General features: G+C 46.3%; 1 protein-coding gene across 3 annotated transcripts in view; it reads right to left on the bottom strand.

The window, feature by feature from the left end:
* Positions 1-4036: 4036 nt before the first annotated feature.
* The window catches only part of CLRN1 (clarin 1), a gene marked incomplete at both ends in the record, with an annotated part of 38302 nt that continues 20346 nt past the window's right edge, over positions 4037-21992 (bottom strand). Inside the window, 2 exons of one of the 3 annotated variants that reach the window (XM_081235279.1) lie at positions 4037-4344; positions 18440-18619. In XM_081235279.1, coding sequence (XP_081091405.1) covers positions 4037-4344; positions 18440-18619 — 488 coding nt within the window. The remainder of the gene's footprint in view (positions 4345-18439; positions 18620-21992) is intronic. The other 2 variants (XM_081235280.1, XM_081235281.1) reach the window with 2 other exon arrangements.

Raw genomic sequence — 21992 nt, 5'->3', positions numbered from 1 at the left:
CCATCCAGACTCACTCCCATGGCCCCAGCTGCAAAGGAGCTGGGAAACGTGCCTTAGCTGTGCTCCTAAGAGGACCGGGGTGGGGAGTGCCTAGCAGTGTCTGCCACAGAGGGCCAGTGGGGAGGGGGTGACAGCCAGAGACCAGGGCGAAGGGAGCGCCTATGTGGGAGCAGACGAGTGTCTACAGCAGCTTCTCCTGGGGTGTCTGGAAGGAACGTGCATCGAACATGGTCCTTCCCCACGGGAAGGCGTACTCTTCCTTTTCCTTGGCTAAATGAAAGGATGGCGATTTAAGTGCAGTTAGTGAGCTGGGGCATCTTAGAATGCGTACCTGTGAATTAGATGTGATAACCTCTTTTGCACTAGGTAAAGTCCATGACAAACTGGAACCTGAGGAGGCTGCAACGACAGGGCGAGCGGCTTGTGTGCCCTGAGACTGTGTGTCTCTGTTGGGGCATATGGGCTTGAATTGCTTGAGGGTCCAGACATCTTCTCTGTGCTCCCCCTTACAAACCAGACTGGAGGAGGGAGGGAACAGAGGCTATATCAGGAGCCCCCGAGACTCCCCCCCTCCTCCAGGATTGGATTGCTGGCCCACGGGGAGAAGAGAACTTGTGCCGAGGGAGGGACACACCCAGCTTGCGACTCATCCTGTTCTATCCGAGTGAGTCGAAGTCCCTCCAACCAAGACTCTACAGTAAAGAGATATTACCCTTTAAGACATGTGCCTTTTAAAAAATTATTGAAGGGCTTCCCTGGTAGCGCAGTGGTTGAGAGTCCGCCTGCCGATGCAGGGGACACGGGTTTGTGACCCGGTCCGGGAAGATCCCACATGCCGCGGAGCGGCTGGGCCCGTGAGCCATGGCCGCTGAGCCTGCGCGTCCGGAGCCTGTGCTCCGCAACGGGAGAGGCCACAACAGTGAGAGGCCCCTGTACCGAAAAAAAAAAAATTATTTAAGTGTAGTTGATTTACAATACTGTGTGCCTTTTCATTTGTTGGGTGGCTTTCAGAGCACCATAGCTATCCCCAGGGTCTCTGCCGCCATTGTGTGATATTGTCCTGTAGGACCCTCAGGGGACACTTTCTGGAGGTTTCTGACAGGGTCATCCAGTTAGCCTTGGGCTCCTTCGAACTTTCCAAACAGGCCAGTGAGTCCCAGCTCTGCACATGACACGGCGGGTGTGTCTGGTTATCTAAGGGGATATGGGGGAATCACAAAGTCTGTAAATCAAAGTGTAAGTGTATTGAGTTTGCATTTTTATCAGCAAGGGGGTGTCTTCCTGAGTGGGAATTTTATCCTGGAAGCCAGGGCCCCAGGCCTGCCCAGTCTTTCTCTCTGCTTTAGAGAAGAGCAGGAACCTCTCCTCTAAATTGACCAGCATTGCTCTGTCCCTGGTCACTTGGAGGAGGGGGCTTATCTGCTGCAGCAGCCACCTGCCCTGAGCCATGAATGACTGCCATGAACCATGAGGAAGGGGGTTGAGAATGGGCGGACCACCAGATCACACCCCGAGCACCCAAATAGCACAGGCTCCTAACATCTAAATAGAAGGGGTCAGGGGCAGCAAGGCAGTTAGAGAAACAGGGCTGGTGGCTTGGGACTGGTCTTGAAGCAGCATTTCTCGAAACCATCACCCTTTTCACCTATACTGGGTCGTGTTGGAAGGGGAAAGGTTGAGGAAAATTGAGAGAGCTTAAGCTCTCTGATCCCCAGCCTCTCCCTGGCCAGTTGTTCGAGTTGCCATGGGTACATGATTGGGACAATATCCACTGTAATGGCAGGCTAGTGTATTCCTCCTAGCTGGGGCACCCTGACGCTGCCGCCAGTGTGGACCCCTCCTCCCTCCACCAGAGCTGAGACGGGCAGACCTCCCCATCTCACCTCTCTCCCTGCAAATGGGCCTCCAGAGAGGAGAGGAATTGCCCCAGGGTTGTGTGCTGTGTGCGTCACCAGCCAAAGTGATCAACCTTGAATGCTTGTAAAGTGGCATGGGGGCAGCTGCTCTGAAGGAGTAGATGGGACCTCCAGAGCAAAAGACTTGGAAACTGTCAAGTGAGCACAGAGGGAAGGCACCCTCCTGTGCCATGTCCACTGCCGGCGCTGCCCCAGAGGACCCAGCTTTCACAGCTTCTGGCCGTTCTTTCCCACAGCATAATAAGCACTGATGTTCTGGGGGCTGAGGGTGTGTACGGACACCGGGAAAGGAGCCCCCAACCGTGGTGTTGTGTTTGCCGCCCTGGAGCCAGCAGGCGGCCCCGAGTCCCAGAGAGAATGTGAGACAGTGGCTGCCACCTGGGGTGGGAGGTCGGACACAGTGCCATGACTGTCATCCCGGGGCCTCTGATCCCCACAGGGGGAGCCACAGAGCACGTCCTGGCCATATCCCTCTTGGAAGGGTTACCCTCAGGCCATGTGTCACAAGCGTTTCATCTGAGAGAAGAGAAGGGGACAGCTTAAGTGCTGTCCTCTGAGGGCCCAGGGTGCATCTGCTTGTATTTTTCTGTTCCACCCAGTTTGCGGGGCTCAGCAGTCCTCTCCTTCCCATCAGGAAGATCGTTAGTTTGCCTATTAGGCTGTCACTGAGGTTTCAGCTGCCGCGCTGAGGTTTCTCTGTTTACAGAACGGAGAACAACCAGGGAGTTGTTTTCTAAAGAAGAAAGCTTCGTGTTAGAAGTTTTTCAAAACGCTGAGAAGAGAGAGAGGGATCCAGTGGGACTCTGGGGACTTCCAGGACCTCAGGCCAGTCACCCTTGGCGGTGAAGTTCCTTGTGCTTTGCTGCCCACTCCTAGAGGAGCTGCTCTGAAGAAGCAGACGGGACCACGAGATGCTTCTGTATTTAACTGTTTCGTGAAGACTTCCAGAGCTAGGCTCCGCTAGCCCGTTACTGAAATAAGCATCCTCTTCATCACTAGACTGACTTGTAGTCTTCTAGAAATTCTCCAGATATATTTCCTGAATGAAGGTAGAGAGATTAACATCTGGAAACGGAGTGTTCTGATGTCAGCCTGTGGGCTGCAGGTCACCATCAGAGCAAGTTATTTCTCAGGTAGACAGACAGTTGTTTTTTTCTTGTAAATTGTTCCCGAAGAGAAAACAGTATTTTTTAAAACCAGCACTTTCAAAACCTCTTGTATGGCGGCTGAATACCGAGCAGCGGTGGTGAGGGGCCTGGTGGTGTGTTCTCTGTCATTCTCTGCCTCTTCCTGAGTGCTTTCTCGAGGGCAGCAGGTGGAGGATAGAGGAACGGTCAGTTCCAGGCTCACTTGTGGCCTTTGGTCAGCGGCAGATCAATTTCATGGGTAATTCAGGAAAAAAAATTGACTTGAGTCATGCTTTTGTGACAAACCAAAACCCAAGATGACAGTGATATCGCTGTAATCCCAGAATGTAATATAATTTCATAATTGGGAATTAGTGCTTGAAAACACTAAAAAGTTAGAAGCAACAGCCCCAATGAGTCATTTTGCATCAAGTTTACTAGGAAGAATCATTTGTCACGATTCCTCAGTGGTCCCAGCAATTACGTCTGTTGAAAGTACTGTGTTTCTTCTTTTTTCCTCTTAGAAGTTTATACATTTTGACCAACAGGCATGGATAGTAAGACTGTGCTTTAAATGACTTTAAAAAAGTGCATTGATATACTTTATCAATGCTCATTTAATGCACTATCCTTTTAGGAAAATGATTCCAGCTCTGTTTTCTGGTACCTGTGGCAACAAATATGTAGATATATCAGAAAGAGTATTTGTCTTAAAATATATTCCCCACGCCTTCTAATTCCTCCCTGATGGAGCAGGCATTTTGCACTCTGTTGTGAATATGGAGTAACACTTTGTCCATTCTAGTCAACTGTCTTGACTACCCAGGCGAAGCCATTTCCCACCAGGTTAAACAACCTTCCAAAGCCTTCTTTCTGCTCCCTTTACCTCCTGGCCTGTATCCTTAGTACATAGTTTGTAAACATTACCACAGAGGGTTTGGTACTTTAATTTGTGCATCTAAAAGGTTGGACAAAATTAACCATGTTTGCCCTTCAGTACATTAGATCTGCAGCTACATTCGTTGTCTCTGTGTCTTTAGATTTTGCAAAAGGGAACTGAAATCCAGCAAATCGTATTAGAAGCCCATTCAAAAAGTGAACAAAAAAGCAAATGAAAACCACCCAGAATGAAGTGGTGTATTTTTCACTTTGCGTTTTGTAGGCATAAGTCCCTTCTTTATAATTTGCAATTTTTTCTGAGAGATGGTGGATTTTCACTTCAGAGGCAAACAGTATCATGACAAGACAGCCGCAGGAGCCTGCAAGAGAAAGAACAAACAGCATGTTGGGACAAATATTTCCTGATTGTAAGGCACAGGGAAGAGGGTTTGTGTGCAAACTAAAGAAAGCCTTTTCCCGTCATCCTCATTTGCATTCTTCTGCAAAAATATATTTCAAATTTGTAATCACGAGCCTGGTTCTCCAACCGATGGCTGGTAGTGCCTGGGTTATGGCTCTGCGTGAGAAGACTTTCGGGGGTGTTGTGGGTAGAATCAAGCCGATCTTACAAAGACTGGGAGATGTTCCACTTTGCGTGAGGAGAAGGCTGGATTGCTGGGCACCTTAAAAGCACAGTGGTGGAATCAGGCTATAAAGCAGCTACTGCTATGGTGTGGCTTCAAAAGAACAATTTCTCTGTACTTCACAGGTCATGCGGAAGAAATAGCAGTCATCCAGCCCCCTTGTGAAAGGGCTGAGGGTTTCCTTCAGAAGGCTTACATGGCTTCTCCCCGTCCTCGGGCTCCCACATGGCCACAGGTGCCCAGACGTGTCCCTGAGCAAAGGCAGCCATGGATAAGGTGTCAAGGCGGAGAGTATCTGTTCTCCTTGTTTGTAATAGAACTCAGGATTTTTACCTGGGCATGTGGCTGACTTGAATGAGGGCTACATTGGTTGAGGGGGGCTGGGATGTAGGGGCCGGAAAGTTTCCTTGAAGTGTGCAGTATTAGGGGCCTGCACTCTCTTTCCCCTGTCCTCCTTCCTGTAGCTGAAATATGGATGCAATGGCTGGAGCACCAGCAGACGTTTTGGACAAGGTGGCCTTAGAAATGGAAGCCATGTATTATGGAAAAACAGGAAAGGAGGAATTTTGGATATCAGACGCTGGGAGCCACCAGTGTCTTCAGTGGACTTTAACCTCTAGATTTTTGTGTGAGAGAATAATAAACATGTATTTTTTTAACCCATTATTAATTAATTAATTAATTAATTAATTTTTGGCTGTGTTGGGTCTCCGTTGCTGCGCACGGGCTTCCTCTAGTTGCGGCGAGCGGGGGCTTCTCTTCGTCGCGGTGTGTGGGCTTCTCATTGCGGTGGCTTCTCTTGTTGCGGAGCACAGGCTCCAGGTGCGTGGGCTTCAGTAGTTGTGGCACGTGGGCTCAGTAGTTGTGGCTTGCGGGCTCTAGACCTCAGGCTCAGTAGTTGTGGCGCACGGGCTGAGTTGCTCCTCAGCTTGTGGGATCTTCCCAGGCCAGGGCTCGAACCCGTGTCCCTTGCATTGGCAGGCAGATTCTTAACCACTGCACCACCAGGGAAGCCCTATTATTATTATTATTATTTTCCCCTTATTTATCACTCATTGGTAGACTAATCTAATCTTAAGTGGTGTGGCTGTGGCCTGGATGAGATCTCTGCAGGCCAGGAGCGCGTCATGTTGAGTGGTGCCTGGAAACTCTAATGGTCCCTCTCCCGTGAGGATGGAGAATGAGAGCCCCCCCCCCCGATGGGTGGATGGCACGGGGGCAGAAGCAGGTGGCCAGAGGGGCAGAGTCAGGGGCACCGAGGAGAGCCAGGGCTCCCAGGGCTCCCACAGCTACATCTGCATCCTAGGCCATCACAGCGGGGCGCTAGTTAACAGGAAACTTGCTGAGATGGCTTTCAGACTTTGGTCAAACCAATTTGGGTTCAAACCCTGATTGCGCCGGTAGCTATGTGAAAGTAGTCAAGTTTAACCTCCAAGTCTCCACTTCCTTGTCTATAAAATGTGGACAATAAAGATGATTCAAGATTAACACTTGGTATTAGAATTGGCACATAGAAGTGCTCACTAACTGGTAGCTGTTCCTCTGGTTTTTATGTATTTTTTCGTCTTGCAAGTCTTTACCATCATCCCTTGCTTCGTTCCACCACACGCCAAAAAAACCCCTGAATCCATCAGAGAGGCCACCACAGAGAACGTACTGATATTATAGTGCCCCGTTCCTCCACAGGCTCTCCCATTAGGTTTATGACTCCTTGAGGAGGGGTAAGTGCTTTTGCCTCCAATTACAGTTAATTCAGATGCCCCGGGAGCAGCAACATTGTGGCTTCAGTTCCCATTCATTAATTCACTCCTTCATGTGTTCCATTAGACTTATTACGGGCCAAGCATGGGGATAGTGGTGGAGATTTCAACATTAAAGAAAATGCAGATGGTTTCTGCTGTAACAGAGAGTATAATCGGGCAGGGAACTCAGATAAAACAGTTATAAACCAATCGCAGTGGGTGTCATAGTAAGGGAGGTGCAGGTGGCTATTCCTGAGAAGGTGGGCAGCATCCTAGAAGGTCCTTTGGAAGTAGCTGTAGGATAAGTTAGCCAAGGGAGGCTTGGGCTGTGTGGGGAGAACGCTCCAGACATGAGGTTCTGTCATGCATATGATGTTCCCATTCCTTTTCCAAAGGCTGGGTTTGGGTTGGTAAGATGGGGGTGGGGTTGGGCTGGGGGTGAGGAGGAAAGGTGAAATTCCATTTCTTCTGTGAGAATTTCACCTGGGACCGGCTCCCACCAGCTTGAGCCTCACCATCATACATCCCCAAGTAATTAAGTGATATAATTTTCTTGAAGCTTCACTTCCCACCAGCCTTGGAGAATATTCCTTTGTAAAAATTGTCAGCCTATTTTTGTATTCTGAGCTTAAAACCAGAGCTCTCCCGTGGCAATACTGTATTATTCCTTTATTGTTAGATCCAACAAAAAGGCTGAGATGCTGTTTTCTCTTTATCTTTTATTTGAAAATTGTGGAGAAAATGCCATTGCTTTTACCATAAGAACCTCTTTGTGTGAGGAGATGGTGAATTTCAGACAGAAGCGAAACACTGTATTTCCCTGGTGCTTGAAAGGAAAATTCAAGCTCGGTTTCCTTTTTCAAGTTGTTAAATATTTTAGAGGTACTGCTTTGTTAAGGAGAAAGCATCACACTGAGACTGCATTTCAAATTCTTAAAGTAAAAGTTGCTTGGGTATCTAAGACCCATAGCCCTTTGCTGGAGCTGATACTTCAAGCATGCAAGCTTCCCAAACACGATGTAGCCGCTAAGAGGATGGTCTGAGATTCTGCTCTGGAGTCTGGGGTTATCCATGAGGTCAACTTGGTCATTTCAGAGTCAGAGCATGGACACCCAGCCTGAGTCTCTGCCAACCCCTCAGCGACACTAGGACACGCGGAAGGAAACAACTCAGTGTGAATTTAGGATATTTTTGCCTCTCTCTGTCCCTGGCTCTAAAGGAAATGTGGGACCACCAATACCTACTTATGGCTTATGGACCAAAAGATACCCAGGAAGAGTTTCTGTTTGTGGCCTGGCCACTGGGGACACGAAGAGAGGTGTGTAAGGGGTGTGAGTGGTGGTGGAAACAGGGCTCAACACGTTTTCCGGTCTGGCCCTTTGCTTCCAGCAAGGGGGCTCCTGCTATGGGTCCCACATTTAGAGGGTCCTCCTCTCTCTCCTGTTGACACCCCTCCCCATGGGGTGAGGAATGCTTGATGTCAGTGGGATGGGGCCATCTGGAGTCCCTGACCACATGCCAGATGGTACCCCTGGGACCCAGGGATTTCCTCCGCAAACAGCCCTGAGCATACTTCCTGGGCTCGCACGAGCATCTTCCCTGGGTCCGTTTACACAGGGGTGGATTTTGTGGCTTCTGCTGTACAGGCCTGAGGGTGGCCAAGGAACAGCTGTTTGGGGGGCGTGGTCAGAGCTCGGATACGCGGTGGAGTGTTCACACACTTATGCTCGAGGCCCTTTACAGCGTGGATGGAACCAGCCACGGGAAGAGAGACGAATAGACAGGGCTCGGCCCTCCTCTCATCACCACATCAGGTGCAGAATTCCCAGGGCTCAAGAAGTCTAAATTGGAATCTGGCCTCCAGGTCCAGGTACTAGAGAGACGTGTGTCAAGGGTGAAGGAGAAACATGTCTCACTGAATAGTCTATTAGCTTAGAACTTTTAAATGTTGAGACACGTGGTATGTGGGCTTTCATTTGTGTTCTTGCCCAAGGGTTAGGATCAAGCCTGCATGCTTCCTCCCAGTTACCTAAGAGCCCAAACTCAGCTGGGGCCATTTGGACAGATTTCCCCCTTGTCTGTCTATCAGACCAACACTGCTCCAGCTCATAAGAAAGGTTAAAGTACACCAAATTTAGGGAAACCCGACGAGCCTTGCTCAAGCTAGAATTTGGAATGTAACCAGGCTGCCGGGTGTCTCACTCAAAGACGAGCCATTTTCCTTTCACGTGTTTGATTTCCCCACCATCTGGCTGGTACCGTAGTGTTTTTTGTTTTTTTTTTTTTTCCCTTCTCCTTTTAATGACTTTGATTACGGAGTTAATTTCTGACTGAATAGGAGAGCTGAGTTATAGGGCTGTCACACCATGAATTATGAGTCAATTAACAAACATGTGTCATGTAGTAGACACTACACACTCAGGGCTCTCCTCTGGCAGCTGAGACTACAGCATCGGTCACCTCTCCCCTCCAGTCCCTTGCAATATAGGGAACGAAGGTCACAGCCAACAAGAAAGCTGCTTCTTTATCCCTCGGTGACCCCTGAGAGTGACTATACTTTATGGGTGGGAGGATCGTGCCAGGGTCCATGGGAGTCTAGGGTACCATGGGTTTCGGTAGAAATGTGTTCTCAGAGGTGAAAAAAACCTCTGAAACTTTTCTCCTATTATCACTAAGATTGCATCTGGGAAATAGTAAATTAGAATTTCTATTCCATTTAAAGTAATGGCCAAGATTTCCAGAAAGCTAACATGTCATCTTTTTTGTTGTGTTTTTTTTTTTTTGCGGTACGCGGGCCTCTCACTGCTGTGGCCTCTCCCGTTGCGGAGCACAGGCTCCGGACGCGCAGGCTCAGCGGCCATGGCTCACGGGCCCAGCCGCTCCGCGGCATGTGGGATCCTCCCGGACCGGGTCACAAACCCGTGTCCCCTGCATCGGCAGGCGGACTCTCAACCACTGCGCCACCAGGGAAGCCCTAACATGTCATCTTTAAACTCTCTTAGAGATGATGAGGGGAAGCAGGATTTGCCACTCCCAAATATACCACTTCAACAGATTGATTATTTTGAATTAAAGTTACTTAAGAAACAACTAGTGCAAGAAGGACCCTCTGACCTTCCTCTGTCTCCCTGAAATCAGGAAATAAGTTTCCCATGTGAAGCGTACCCTCCCTGCACCTGGAGGGTAGAAGGCATCCTTATCACCAGAGATAGGGAATTCGGGGCCGAGATGGCTATGTAAACAAACCTTGCTACTTCTTCACTAATTCACCACCCCAAGCCCAAACTACTTTGGTCAATTTTTCACAAATTTATTGTTTCTTTGTCTGAAAGGTATAAACGCAGGCTGCTTGGGTCAGTTCTTTGAGTCTCATATTTTATGAGCTCCTGTACGTATGAAACTAAATTTATTCTTCTACTGTTAACCTGTCTTATGTCAGTTTAATTATGAGGCCGCCAAAGAACGTGGAAGGGAAGAGTGAAAACTTTTTCTCCCCTACCATGACAACTGTGAGAGGTATTCCATTTCCTCTACAGAATGATAAGTTGAAAATTTCCTTCTTTAAGGGGTCTTGAGAGATGATACGTGGGGTTGAAAAAGCCACAACGTTTCAGGTGTAAGTGCTAATTTTCTGTGAAATTATGTAATCTCACTAGAAAGTCAGTTATTATTGGTGAGGTCTCCAGCCATGATTTCTTCCCCAAATGGAGGCTGCTCCAGTTCCAAACTGCTTTAGAGACCGATGGCTACCATCTAGACTAGTAAAGCAAGCTAATACCTAAGAGTAGATTTTGAGGTCATGATGGAGAGGAATTTGGTCACGTATTTCCAAAGAGCAGGTGTGGAGGAAGTTATAACACCAGTTGGGTTCAGCTTTTCCCCTTCTCCTGTGATATAATGTCTTCTGTAATGGAGAGTTGAAGAGCCCATATCTAACTTAAGTTTTACAAATGTCATGTTAGTGAGAAGAGTAATTCATGCAAAGATCTTTTTCTCATTTGAACTGATTTTCAGAAAAGGAGATTGTCATGTGTTGCTAGAAAACATGTAGAGCTGCTTCTGTTTTATTCAGTTACCAACAAATACTTATTGGTTGCTGACTGAACTATTCTGGGCCCTGGGGATACAGCGCTGAATAAAGCAGACAAAAATCCCTATCTTCATGGAGCTCCCAGTGGTAGAGACAGTGGAGAGAGAGGCAATAACAAAATAAGTAATTCCATTCTGTAGTTTATCAGAGTGTGATGTGTACTAAGGAGAATAAACTAAAGCAGGGAAGAGGGATGGCCTGGGGAGGCCTCAGAGAGAAGCTGACACCTTAGTGCCTCTTGAAGAAGTCAGGGGGTGAGAAGGTAGGTATTTGAGGGGAAGAGCATTTCAAGCTGAGGGAACAGCGAGTGCAAAGGGAACCGGGGGATTTGAGCAGAGAGAAGAAGAGAACCAGGCAGAGGGGAGTAAGAGGTGAGGCATGTGTGCGGGTTTCTAGGGTGGGCACAGCAAATGCTGCTTTGGCGGTCGTAGCAAGGACTTGGGTTGTGACTCTAAATGAAACAGAGGGGAGACACGTGTGCATGTTCTGAACAGGGCAGGAGTCTCTTTGCAGTTGTGACAGGACAAGATCGAGCATCTCCTTGCACCAGGTCCTGCACGGCCGGGCCCTGTGCAAAGTGAGTTAAACAGTCCTTCTGTTGCGTCCTTGCCGTGAATGACCTGAATGCAATCCCGTCACTACGGTTCTGTACCTTCAGATGCTGCCCTGTATCTCAAGACAAAATTCCTTGTCTGTTGACCATCACGGGCTGGCTACTATTACTTCTCTTCCTTCTGTGGCCTCCTTCCAAAGTTTATGCTGAGAAACTAGTCTTTTTGTGGCTGACTTTTCCTACCACCAATCCTATCCTTCCTCCGGCTCTGTGGCTTTAATGCCCAGGTGTCCCTGGATCTTTCTCAGACTCTGAACAACAGCTCCTCCATAAGGACTGAAGTGGAACTAAGTTGCAGATGGTTTTTCACTAACCGTTGCAGATTAATATGCCCTAGACTTATTACAGAGCCCGGGATATTATTAATACTGAAACTGATATATAACGTTAAGCATCCTTCTATTTCTGTACTGCTCTTTATTTTCCTGTCTTCTTGTTTTACATATGACTGAGCTTATTTATGTTCCATGCCACGGCTGTAATTTTCGTAATTAATTATGTCCACATTAGGAGTGTCCCCTTTTTAAAGAAAGGCAGTTATTTTCTTTGTTAGCCTTGCTTGGTGTAACTCAAACATGATGCTACATGTAAGAGAAGGCATAATAAGTACACGCTGCAATAAGTCCACATTTCAGTGGTTTTCATCACCTCTAAAAGGCCTGAACCAATACATTTCATAGCATCCTCAGGGAATATTCCCTGAACGGTCTAGGATGTTCCACTAAGGATCCATGGCAAGTCTTCCAGGTAACCTGCTCTCTTACACACGTATGTGGGTTAGACTCTCTATCATCAATTGGGAACCTTCTCGAATGGAATGTATAAAAGGCGTATATCAGTGCTCCAGTGTGAAACTATGGGTCTAGTTGCTGCTATACTCAGCTCCTCCTATTTGGGCACCTGCTCTTTCTCTACCTCCTTAATTTGAGTGCCTCTCTCTCTCCTACTGTGTTATAAACCTTGAGGAAAGTGTTTTTCACCCTGTTTTCCCCATTCTGCCTTCCCCTGACACCCTTCCCCTCCTCTCATTGACTCTCGCAGGGGACCTCCCGTTCCCATACTTCACTGTTGATCTGTACTTTTTTTTTTTAACTTTTAATTGGAGTGTAGTTGATTTACAATGTCGTGTTAGTGTCTGGTGTACAGCAAAGTGATTCAGTTATTTATATATATATATATGCATGTATGTATGTACATATATCCTTTTTCATATTCTTTTCCATTATGGTTTATCACAGGATACTGACTATGGTTCCCTGTGCTCTACAGTAGGCCTTGCTGTTTATCTGTTTTATATCTAGTTGTCAGTATCTGCTAATCCCAGACTCCTAATTTATCCCTTCCCCACCCCCTTCCCCCTTTGGTAACCATAAGTTTGTTTTCTATTGTTGGCCTGTACTCTTGAAACGTCCCCCTCTTGTAGCCTCTGGGACACCACGTCTCCTGATTTTCCTTCTTCCTCTCCAGACACACCTAGTCAGTGTCCTTTGCTGCCTCCTTCTCCTCTTTCTTCTCAACCCCCAAATTAACTGATGGTGTTATTCAGAGATTGGTCCTAGGCCAATTTTTCTCTATCTACATTCTCCTCCTAGATGATCTCACCCATTTTCATTGCTTTGAATGATATCTACGTCCTGACAACTCTTAAATTTATGTTTTTTGTCTAGACCTCTTCTCTGAGCTCCAGACTCATATATCTGACTGTCTGCTTGACATGTCCTCTTGAACATGTCATAGGATCTCAAACTTGACATGCCCTAAATGGAACACTTGATTTCTAATGCTAAGCTCCTCTCCCCACTTCTTTTTTGCCCTAAACTCTAAGCCTGTTCCTCCCCTGTCTTATTCAGCTGGGTTAATGCCACCACTGTCTACTAATTGCTTAAGCTACCTACAAAACATTTTGGATCTACTTTCAAAATGTTTTTAGAATACATTCATCTCTCTCCATCTCCAATGCAATAGCCTAGTCTTTCACCAGACATTTCTTAAAAGGGAAATCAGTTGGACTTCCCTGGTGGTGCAGCGGTTGAGAATCCGCCTGCCAATGCAGGGGACATGGGTTCGAGCCCTGGTCCGGGAAGATCCCACATGCCAGGGAGCAACGAAGCCCATGTGCCACAACTACTGAGCCCATGTACCACAACTACTGAAGCCCAAGTGTCTAGAGCCCGTGCTCCACAAAAGAAGCCACAGCAATGAGAAGCCTGTGCACCACAACGAAGAGTAGACCCCGCTCGCCTCGACTAGAGAAAGCCCGCACGCAGCAACTAAGACCCAATGCAGCCAAAAATAAAATAAATAAATTTATAAAAAATTAAAAGGTAAATCAGCTATCAGACAGCTTCTTAAGGACCTTCAGAAGTGTCTCACTGCAATCAGAATCCATTCTGAAAGGCTTGCCGTGGCTTTTGAGGTCTGACATTAACTGACACCAACTGATCTAATTTTTTTTTTTTTTTGGCCATTTTCCCCTCACTGCCTGTTCTCTAGCCACATGGGCCTTCTTTCAGTGCCTACAACAAGCTGGCCTCTTTACCTAGCATCCTCACGTGTGTTTTTTCCTCTCCTTGGGAAGTTCTCTGAGGATCCTTAGCTCTTCTTTATGTTTAGAACTCAGCTACCTGGAGTAGCCTTTGCCAACCACCATATCAAGACCCGGTCTTCCCTTCCCTTCATTCTCTATCATGACAGCCTGTTCATCACCCTTATTGTGATCTTTAATTCCCTATGTAAACTTCTGTTGACTCTCCCACTAGATTTTAGGCTCCACGAAGGCAGGACTGTGTGCCTGATGGGTTGTGGTAACACCAGTACCTCTCATAATGGCTGCCTCGTGGTGGCACTCAGTCAGCGTTTGCTGAATAAATGAAATGAGTGCACCTGTATCAGTTGGTTCTTGACACTGGTCACACTTTAGAATTACCTACGAAACCTTAAAAAAAAAAAAAAAGACCAGCGCCCAGGCTCCACCCCCAGAGACTCCAATTTGTGATGTGGGACCCAGCATCAGTATTTTTGGAACTTCCTTCTGGTGATTCTAATGCACGGTCTGGGAAGAGAATCACTGCCCAAAATGAACCATGGGAGATCATTAAGATATTACTAAAATCCTAACTCAGGGAAAGACTTCTCAGGCCTGGGATATGATTGACAAGATGAGAAAGAGCAAATTAATTCATTTGGGTGGGTTTCATGCAACAATGATAGTGGGAAGAAAAGTTACACGAAGAAGGCCGAGGAATGTGAGCCAGACTGAAGGCCATGAGAAGTGGAAGGCACTTTTCTGGTCCAGGAGAGCAACAGGATATTGGGCCACAAGGACAAGTAGGCTGTGGTGACTGAAACCTTTGCCGACCTCATCCAGAAGTTGGCGCCCTTTCCTTTTCTCCCCCTGAGGTCTGGCTTGCAGTGCATCAGGGAACACAAGGAGATGCCCACAGCATTGTTACTCTAGGGAGCATGCAAGGTCCCAGACAGACCAGCAGGAAGAGCTCTTTTCCCTTCTCTTCCCCGCAAGGAGGATGCCAAGCCTGGGGGTCCCATCCAGCAGGGAGGTAGACAGCTGAAGAAAGAGCCCTGGCATGACATCAGCACAAGGAAAGGTGACATCTTGGGGAACCCAGGGCTGAGTAGGAGGAGAAGAAGGAAAGGGAGGAAGGAGTTTTTCTCTGCTGGCTAGGAGGGAGGCCGCCGGGGTAGAGAAACAGGGGAGGAAACTCAGCAGAAGAGAGCTGCCCCAGGGGAAGGAGGTCTCTAGTGAAGTGTGACTCCCACGGGCATTAAGGGACCCCTGCCCCCGCCCCCACCAATACAGGCTCTGGCCTCTGAGTGTGTGATTCATTGGCTCACTTTCCGAGTGTTTGTGATAAGGGCCGTGAAATCCCCATCTTTCCACGAGTGGGGTTTAAAGCTGGGGTCTCTGTGAATATTACAACTTTCAATAAACTTTTCCAAGCCTCCAGGGGCTTACGGGTACTATATGTAGATCAAAGGGAATGAAGTAGTTAGTCTGTGATTCAAGAGTGACCTGTTACCTCTAGAGGTCACAAACTGTCAGTCCATCTGACCCTCAAACATGTTTCGTTGTCAGGCACAGTTTTTAAAAAATTGTTGAAAATTCTGGTTTTTAAAAATAAGAATTCTTATTTTAAAAATAAGAATTTTAGGGCATCCCTGGTGGCGCAGTGGTTGAGAGTCCGCCTGCCGATTCAGGGGACACGGGTTCGTGCCCCGGTCTGGGAGGATCCCACATGCCGCGGAGCGGCTGGGCCCGTGAGCCATGGCCGCTGAGCCTGCGCGTCCGGAGCCTGTGCTTCGCAACGGGAGAAGCCACAACAGTGAGAGGCCCGTGTACCGCAAAAAAAAAAAAAAAAAAAAAAGAATTTTATCTGTTTTTAAAAAAAACAGATAATCTGGAAACACTAGGCCTTTATCCTCTGTAAGACGCAGATCTGGAGCTGGCTCCTTCTTTCCTTTCTCCTTCTCTCTTCCTTCCCTCATCCACAAACCTTTACTGAGCACCTGCTTTTGCAACAAGTTCGAGGATAAATACAGTACAGTGTGAGTCCAGGGCCTGTGTTCCCGCATATATTTCTGTGCTCAGGTTTTCTTTGCACTAGACTTGGCCAAAAGCCGAGATAAGATCTGGGACTTGGATTAAAGTCTGCATTCTCTAAGTCATCCTGCTTTTCAAATACCGTTAGTTTGGTCATCCGTTAGAACCATCAAATAATTTGTCTTGCAAATGGGCTGTTCTCAGTTTCATTCAGAAGCCAGACTGTGAGATGGCTGTGCCACTTAATAAGCTGTTGTGTCTTGGCATCAAAGCAGCTCTTCTTTTCTGTGCTTTGTGGTGCTGGGTGCAGACTCCCCCCACTCTGGTTCTGTCTTGTCACCTGCCCCAGTCCTACCAACTGGGAGGATACCAGAGCAGGGGAGGAAGGTCTGGCTGGCCTTGCCACGGGGCAGCACTTCTCTGGGCCTCAGCTGAGGAGTTCCCAAGCCCTTTCCACATTGCCAGAGCTGCCTGCTGGTGTCCCATGACAGTGCCCTCTCCTCAATGTACAGTGCCACCTCCTCAGAGGTCTGAGACCCAGTGCCCCGAGGCCTCTCCTCAAGCCTCTAGATTCTGGTAACACTAAACGCTTCCCTGGGTTCCCTAGCCCTAGGGCTGCCCACTGCTTTGTGACATTGCCATCTCTGAGTTACCTCAGCGTGTCCTTGTTTTTCAGTCCTCCAACATCTATTTAATCAACTCCCTATAGCCCTGGTTCTCAAACCTGAACTTGCATCAGAATCACTTGGAGGGCTTGGTAAAACACAGATGGTTGGGCCCTACTCGAGAGTTTCTGATTCTCTCTGGATCTCGTCCCACCGCCTCTGCAGGTCTACTCTGCTAATTCCATCCCATTCGCATTCTGATTCCTCTAACCTGTGCTGTTGAAGTGACCGGCTTAACATCTCCTTCGGGGCTCGCTTTCACAAGTCAGTGAATATGTATTGAATTGTTTACTGTGTGCAGAGGCCCATGCTGGATGCTTTCGCTAGCGATCCAAAGATGAGAAGGACTTAGACACTGCCGTCATAGGGTAATCATTTCTGCACAATTGAAACTGTATTATTTGCTTGTGAAAAATATGGAGAAAATATTAGCAGAAACCCCGCTAGAGAGAGAACTATTTTGGTTGGGTAAATAATTTGAGTAGCAAGATGTGGATGGCGTAAGACCCCAAGAGGTTGAGACAGGCTGAGACCTGGGACCCTTTGCCAGAGTGCTTGCCCCTGGACAAATGTCTCCTCGAGCAAAAGAATACAAAGAAACTACAAGGGACTAAAAATCACTGCACACATGTGCACGTGGGGCAGATTATGAACAATAAGATACAAAAAGGTCAAAGCACAACTGCCACTTCTGAGTTGCGGGGAGCAAAAGCGGGGTACTGCGCAGGATCCCTGCACACAGCACCACCAAGGGGGTGAGCAGACCACCTGTCACCCCTCCAGCCTGACCCACCGATCTGCTCCCACCCTCACCCCATTTAAGGAACCGGCTCCCCCCACCTCAGCGAGCAAGCTAGGGCACCTGTTACTTGGTCTTACTCCCTTGTGCTTCAGCACAAGTCCCAGTAAAACCTTGCCTGAATTCCGCATTTTACCAGTTTCTATTGATTAAGGAGCCCAAGAACCCAGGTTGGTAACAAAGGGTGCTCAAGTGATCATGAATAGAGTCTCATATACTGCTTTCTAAGACAGGGGAGCACCCGTTAACTACAAGGCTTTGTTTGATAGAGAGGGAGCTATGCGAGTTTGTGGCTGGAGTTGAATTGTGCAGGGAGAAGGGAGTGGTGTCAAGAGAGGGAAGGGGGCTGGTGGCCTGGGGGCTAGCAGCCAAAGGGCAGCTGCAGAGAAGGAAGAGTCTGATATGGATCTTCAATACACTGTTTGCTGGTGTGAGATGTATTCTCTCTCATCTCTCCATGAAATCACTAATACAACTACCTGCTTCCTGGGGATATGACAAAGCATTGAGTCTTTTTTGCAAGTTTGGAGTGGGGTGAAATCAGAGACCTCCCTGAAGGATGGTGCGTATGAGTTATGTAGACACTTTTGATTTTCTCATCTCTTTCTCTTTCTTGTAAATATATCCTAAGCACCCTGTGGCACTGACTGGGTTCTATATTGTTTCCCATCAGCCCTAGTTATTGAGTAGGACATGTTTATTAATGAACTAATTTTGGGGTTTAGAGTTTTCTCCTTCCCCAGATACATCTACTTAGGCTACACAAAGACCCTATAGGCCTGAATATGGCAACTCATGTGTGGGTGGAACACTGGCTCTTTACTCTTTTTTGATGGCTTTTATTTATTCTTCTGATTATGAATAAATAAAAGCATATTACTGAATGTTTGGAAATAGTAGAAAGCATGAGAAAAAATGAAAGTCACCCATAATTTTACTGCTCAGAGATAACTATTACCAACAGAATACACTCTCTTTCTCTCTATGTGTGTGTATATATATATATATAATGTATTTATGTATATATATGGAGGCTATATATATGGAGAGTCTATATACAATATATGTATATATTCTCTTTATTTATATATAAAATCAAATTAGGTTCATGTTTATAAAATCTTACATATGGCTTTTTTCACTTAACTTTTTGATACAAGCACTTGTCCTTTTGATTACATCTTCTTCAAAAATATAGTTCAATGCCATCTAGTCAAATAGATCACCATAATGAATTTCTTGAATTCCCTATTGTTGGATAATTATAGTTGTCTCCACTTTTTCCTCTCATAGATGGTGCCACTGTGAACATCCACGTTTATGTACTGTCACTTTACATTTGGGTAGCTCTGTCTTTTGCACATTGAAAAGCACATTTGTCTTCAGAGGTAGAATTCTGTACTCACCGGAAATGAAGCTCAAGAGATACAACCCCAGTGGACCATGCAGAGTTTCAAAGGGCTTGCCGAAAGCATTGTACATGAAGAAGGCTGTCCCCACCAGGGTTAAAATGATAAGGATCGTGGAGAAAAGAATGACATTGACGTGGATACTCACTGGGATGGCTTTGAGCAAATCTGGGAAAACTGAAGATAAAACAAAGATTAGAGGAAATTTCAACAGAGGTCATCTGCAAGTGTAATTTTAAAAAATTAAATCCCTCTTTTTTTTAACTTCAAAAATCACTAAAATCCTTCAGATGATTACATTCTCACTTACTAATTTACAAGGGATTTACAAAAAGGTTTAAACAAGAGATTATTTTATAGAACTCACCAGTAAAAACTAGCAAAGGGGGAGATTTGAGGGATTTTTTTTTTTTTTTTGCCCTCGGTCATATGTAATTACTTAAATAAACAAGTGCTGGCTTTACAATCAAAATCTATACATTTTGATGACCAAACTTTTAATGACATTTCTCATTAGTCTTTAAAAAAAAAAGTCTATCTTAACTTGTAATGACATTTTCAGAACTGGGGGAGTTCAAACATCAGGAGGTTTCTATATTTCCTTTGCTACAAAAACAAAAATTGTTTCTTGTTCACCCCAAGATTAAAGAATGGGGTATTTTCAGTCAACTTCAATATTTTGATGTAGCGCAAGCTGTGGGAAAATAATTTCTGGTGAAACAAGAAATATTTTCCATTTAGAAAACATGCCAGATCTATTTCTAGATTTTGTGTTCAGGGCAAGTTTTTCTTGTTTGCAGAGGAAATGGAATACTTTATAAATGTAGGATTTCTCTTATCTGGTGAGTCATCAGCATGCTTAGCATCAGTGAATCTGGAAAAACCAAACTGGAGAAGTTTAGTTTAGTCCATTTTAGTTTCCCAAACTTTATTTGTTGAGCACCTGTTGTCTGCCAGACATTGTTCTAGGCGCTGGAAATAGAGCCATAAAATAAGATAGACAAGGTCCCTGTTGTCCTATGGAGTTTATAACCTAATGGGAGTTGATAGACAAATAACAGGTAAACAAATGAATGTGATAGTTGATTGCCAAAGAAGGCCACCATCAATTCCCTTCCTCCTTTTACATATATGTCACTTCTGCTTTAAGAGGTAGCATTTATTCCTCAATCCCCTTGAACCTGGGCTGGCTTATGACTGCTCTGACCATTTGAATGTGGCAGCAGAAATACATTGTGCCACTTTCAGGCCTGGCTTATAAGAGGACCAACCATTTCCACTTCTTTTCTCTTGGAGACTTGAGCTGGCATGCAGGAAGTCCAGTTCTCTGCTGGAAAAGGAGGCCACCCGGAGGAGCACTGGGGCACCAGACAAGGGAGGGAAGAACCTTAGACATCCAGCCCAGAAAAGCCTCCAGATGACTCCAACCCCAGCTGCTGTTTAACTGTACCAGGGAAAGTCCCAATCAAGAACTGCCCAGCTGAACTGGTAAATTTCTGTTTCAAGCCCCTGAGTTTTGAGCGGCTATTACATACTGATAACAAGACACTTTCAGATTGTGATAATGCTGTGGAGAAAGAAGACAGGGTGATGGGATTTTGAGTGACTGGGTGAGTGGATGGGGGTGGTCAGGAAGGTGACACCTGAGCTGACACCTGAATGTTGAGAAGGAAGTGCCTGTATAAAGATCTGGGGTAGAGCGTTGCAGGGAAGAGGAACACAGCTGAGGCCGCAGTGTGCCGGTGTGGGCCACGGTTCCTGGTGAATGAGGCAGAGGAAGAAGTGGGTTGCTATAGGCTGGGATCAGATTCTTGGCACCTACTAGATCCTGGTCTGTTGACCATGGTGGCAGGGGTGGGGTGGTCTGCCTTTAGGCTAAATTCATTTGGAAGGCACTAGAAGGTTTTTTTTTTTTTAACATCTTTATTGGAGTATACTTGCTTTACAATGGTGTGTTATTTTCTGCTTTATAACAAAGTGAATCAGTTATACATATACATATGTTCCCATATCTCCTTTCCCACTAGAGGGTTTTAAGTAGGAGAGTGACCTAATCTACTTCATGATGTGAAAAGATTGCTCTGGCTGCTGAGTAATGAGTACATGGGGGAGGGGGAAGGGGGAGGGGCAGGCAAGGGTGGAAGCTGGGAAATTGGGGGTGGGTGTGGGGAGGTGGCGGGTATTTACAGTGATAAGAGATGGAGGCCTGGCCTAAGGTGTAGCGGTAGAGGTGGTGAGAGCTTGTCAGATGTGGAGATGGAAGATAGAACTTGTTGAAAGAAAGAAATCAAGGATAACTCCTAGAGTAACGGAATAAATGGTGATGCTATTGAGACAGATAAGTAGAAGGAACAGGTTTGGCCAGGGGAGGGGGAAGTGATGCAAGAGTTCTGTTTTAGATATTTTAAGTTTGAGCTGTGTTTGGGATATCCAAGTAGAGAGGACAAATAGGATTTGTCTGCAGGTCCAGGGAGAGGGTGGAGGTATTTAAGGAGGTGAAACTAGGGTGAGGAAAGCAAGGTACCTAGGGCAAATAGGGAAACTTAAGGAGACAATCACGCTCTGGGGCCAAGCCTGCCCTTGCACAAGCTCAATAGTAAATGTCTCCTTAACTTTTATGACCTAGGTGCCTCTGTGGCCTCACCCTGGTTCTGGAGCTCGTATTTAAAGCCAGGGGAGTGGCTATCACCTGTGGAGAAGCTGTAGCTGGAGGAGAGAAGGGCCCAGGAGAGAAAGAGAGCTTGTGAGTTAGGAGCAAATCCATGGATTGGACAGCAGGAGGCCAAGGGAAGAAAATGTTTCAAGGAGGAAGTGGTCAGCTGTGCAAATACATGTCCTAAGGCCACAGCGCTGTGCTCCTGACCACGTGTCAGAAAGCACCCAGGTGAAGGAGTTGCAACCCGGTTGAAGGGTTCAGAACAAACCCTTCACCACTGCTAGATATAACTAAGTACATCCAGACATGCATAAAACATGCTTAGTGCTATCAGATAGGGAACATCCTCTTCACGAGTACAGACAAGGTCATTTGTTTGTGCCCTGCCGGCGCTCACTCAGGGTCCTTGCTCAGAAGTCATGGGCAGGTCATTTGACTACTGAGGTTTACTTGCACTATATTTCTTTTACCTTCCCATAAGAGAAATGCACACTAAATCTATGAGATGCCATTTTCCACAAATCATATTTACAAAGATGAAAACGTTTAGTGATATCCTGTGTGAGCTAAGGTGTAGGGAAATGGAGACCCTTGTGCACTTTTCTTGGGAGTGTAAATTGGTACAGTTTCCTTTGGGGCAGCTGGGCACTGCCTATAAAGAATGAAAATGCACATATCCTTTAGCTCAGCAATTTTACTTCCAGGAGTTTATCCTATGGATATTTTGCATATGAATCCAATAAAATAGTACAAGGATATTCATGGCAGCAATTTTTTGGTAAAAACAAAAGGTTGGAAATAACTTACATGTCTATCAGTATGGCATCCATACAATAGAATTAAGTCAATGATTTCAAACAATGAAGCAAATCTTTAAGAACAGGTATGGAATTA

The sequence above is a fragment of the Mesoplodon bidens genome, assembly GCF_964165515.1.
Source record: "Mesoplodon bidens genome assembly, chromosome: 5".
Classification (NCBI taxonomy): domain Eukaryota; kingdom Metazoa; phylum Chordata; class Mammalia; order Artiodactyla; family Ziphiidae; genus Mesoplodon; species Mesoplodon bidens.
Note: the sequence above shows the minus strand (reverse complement) of the source record. Positions and strands in the feature narration are given on the sequence as shown.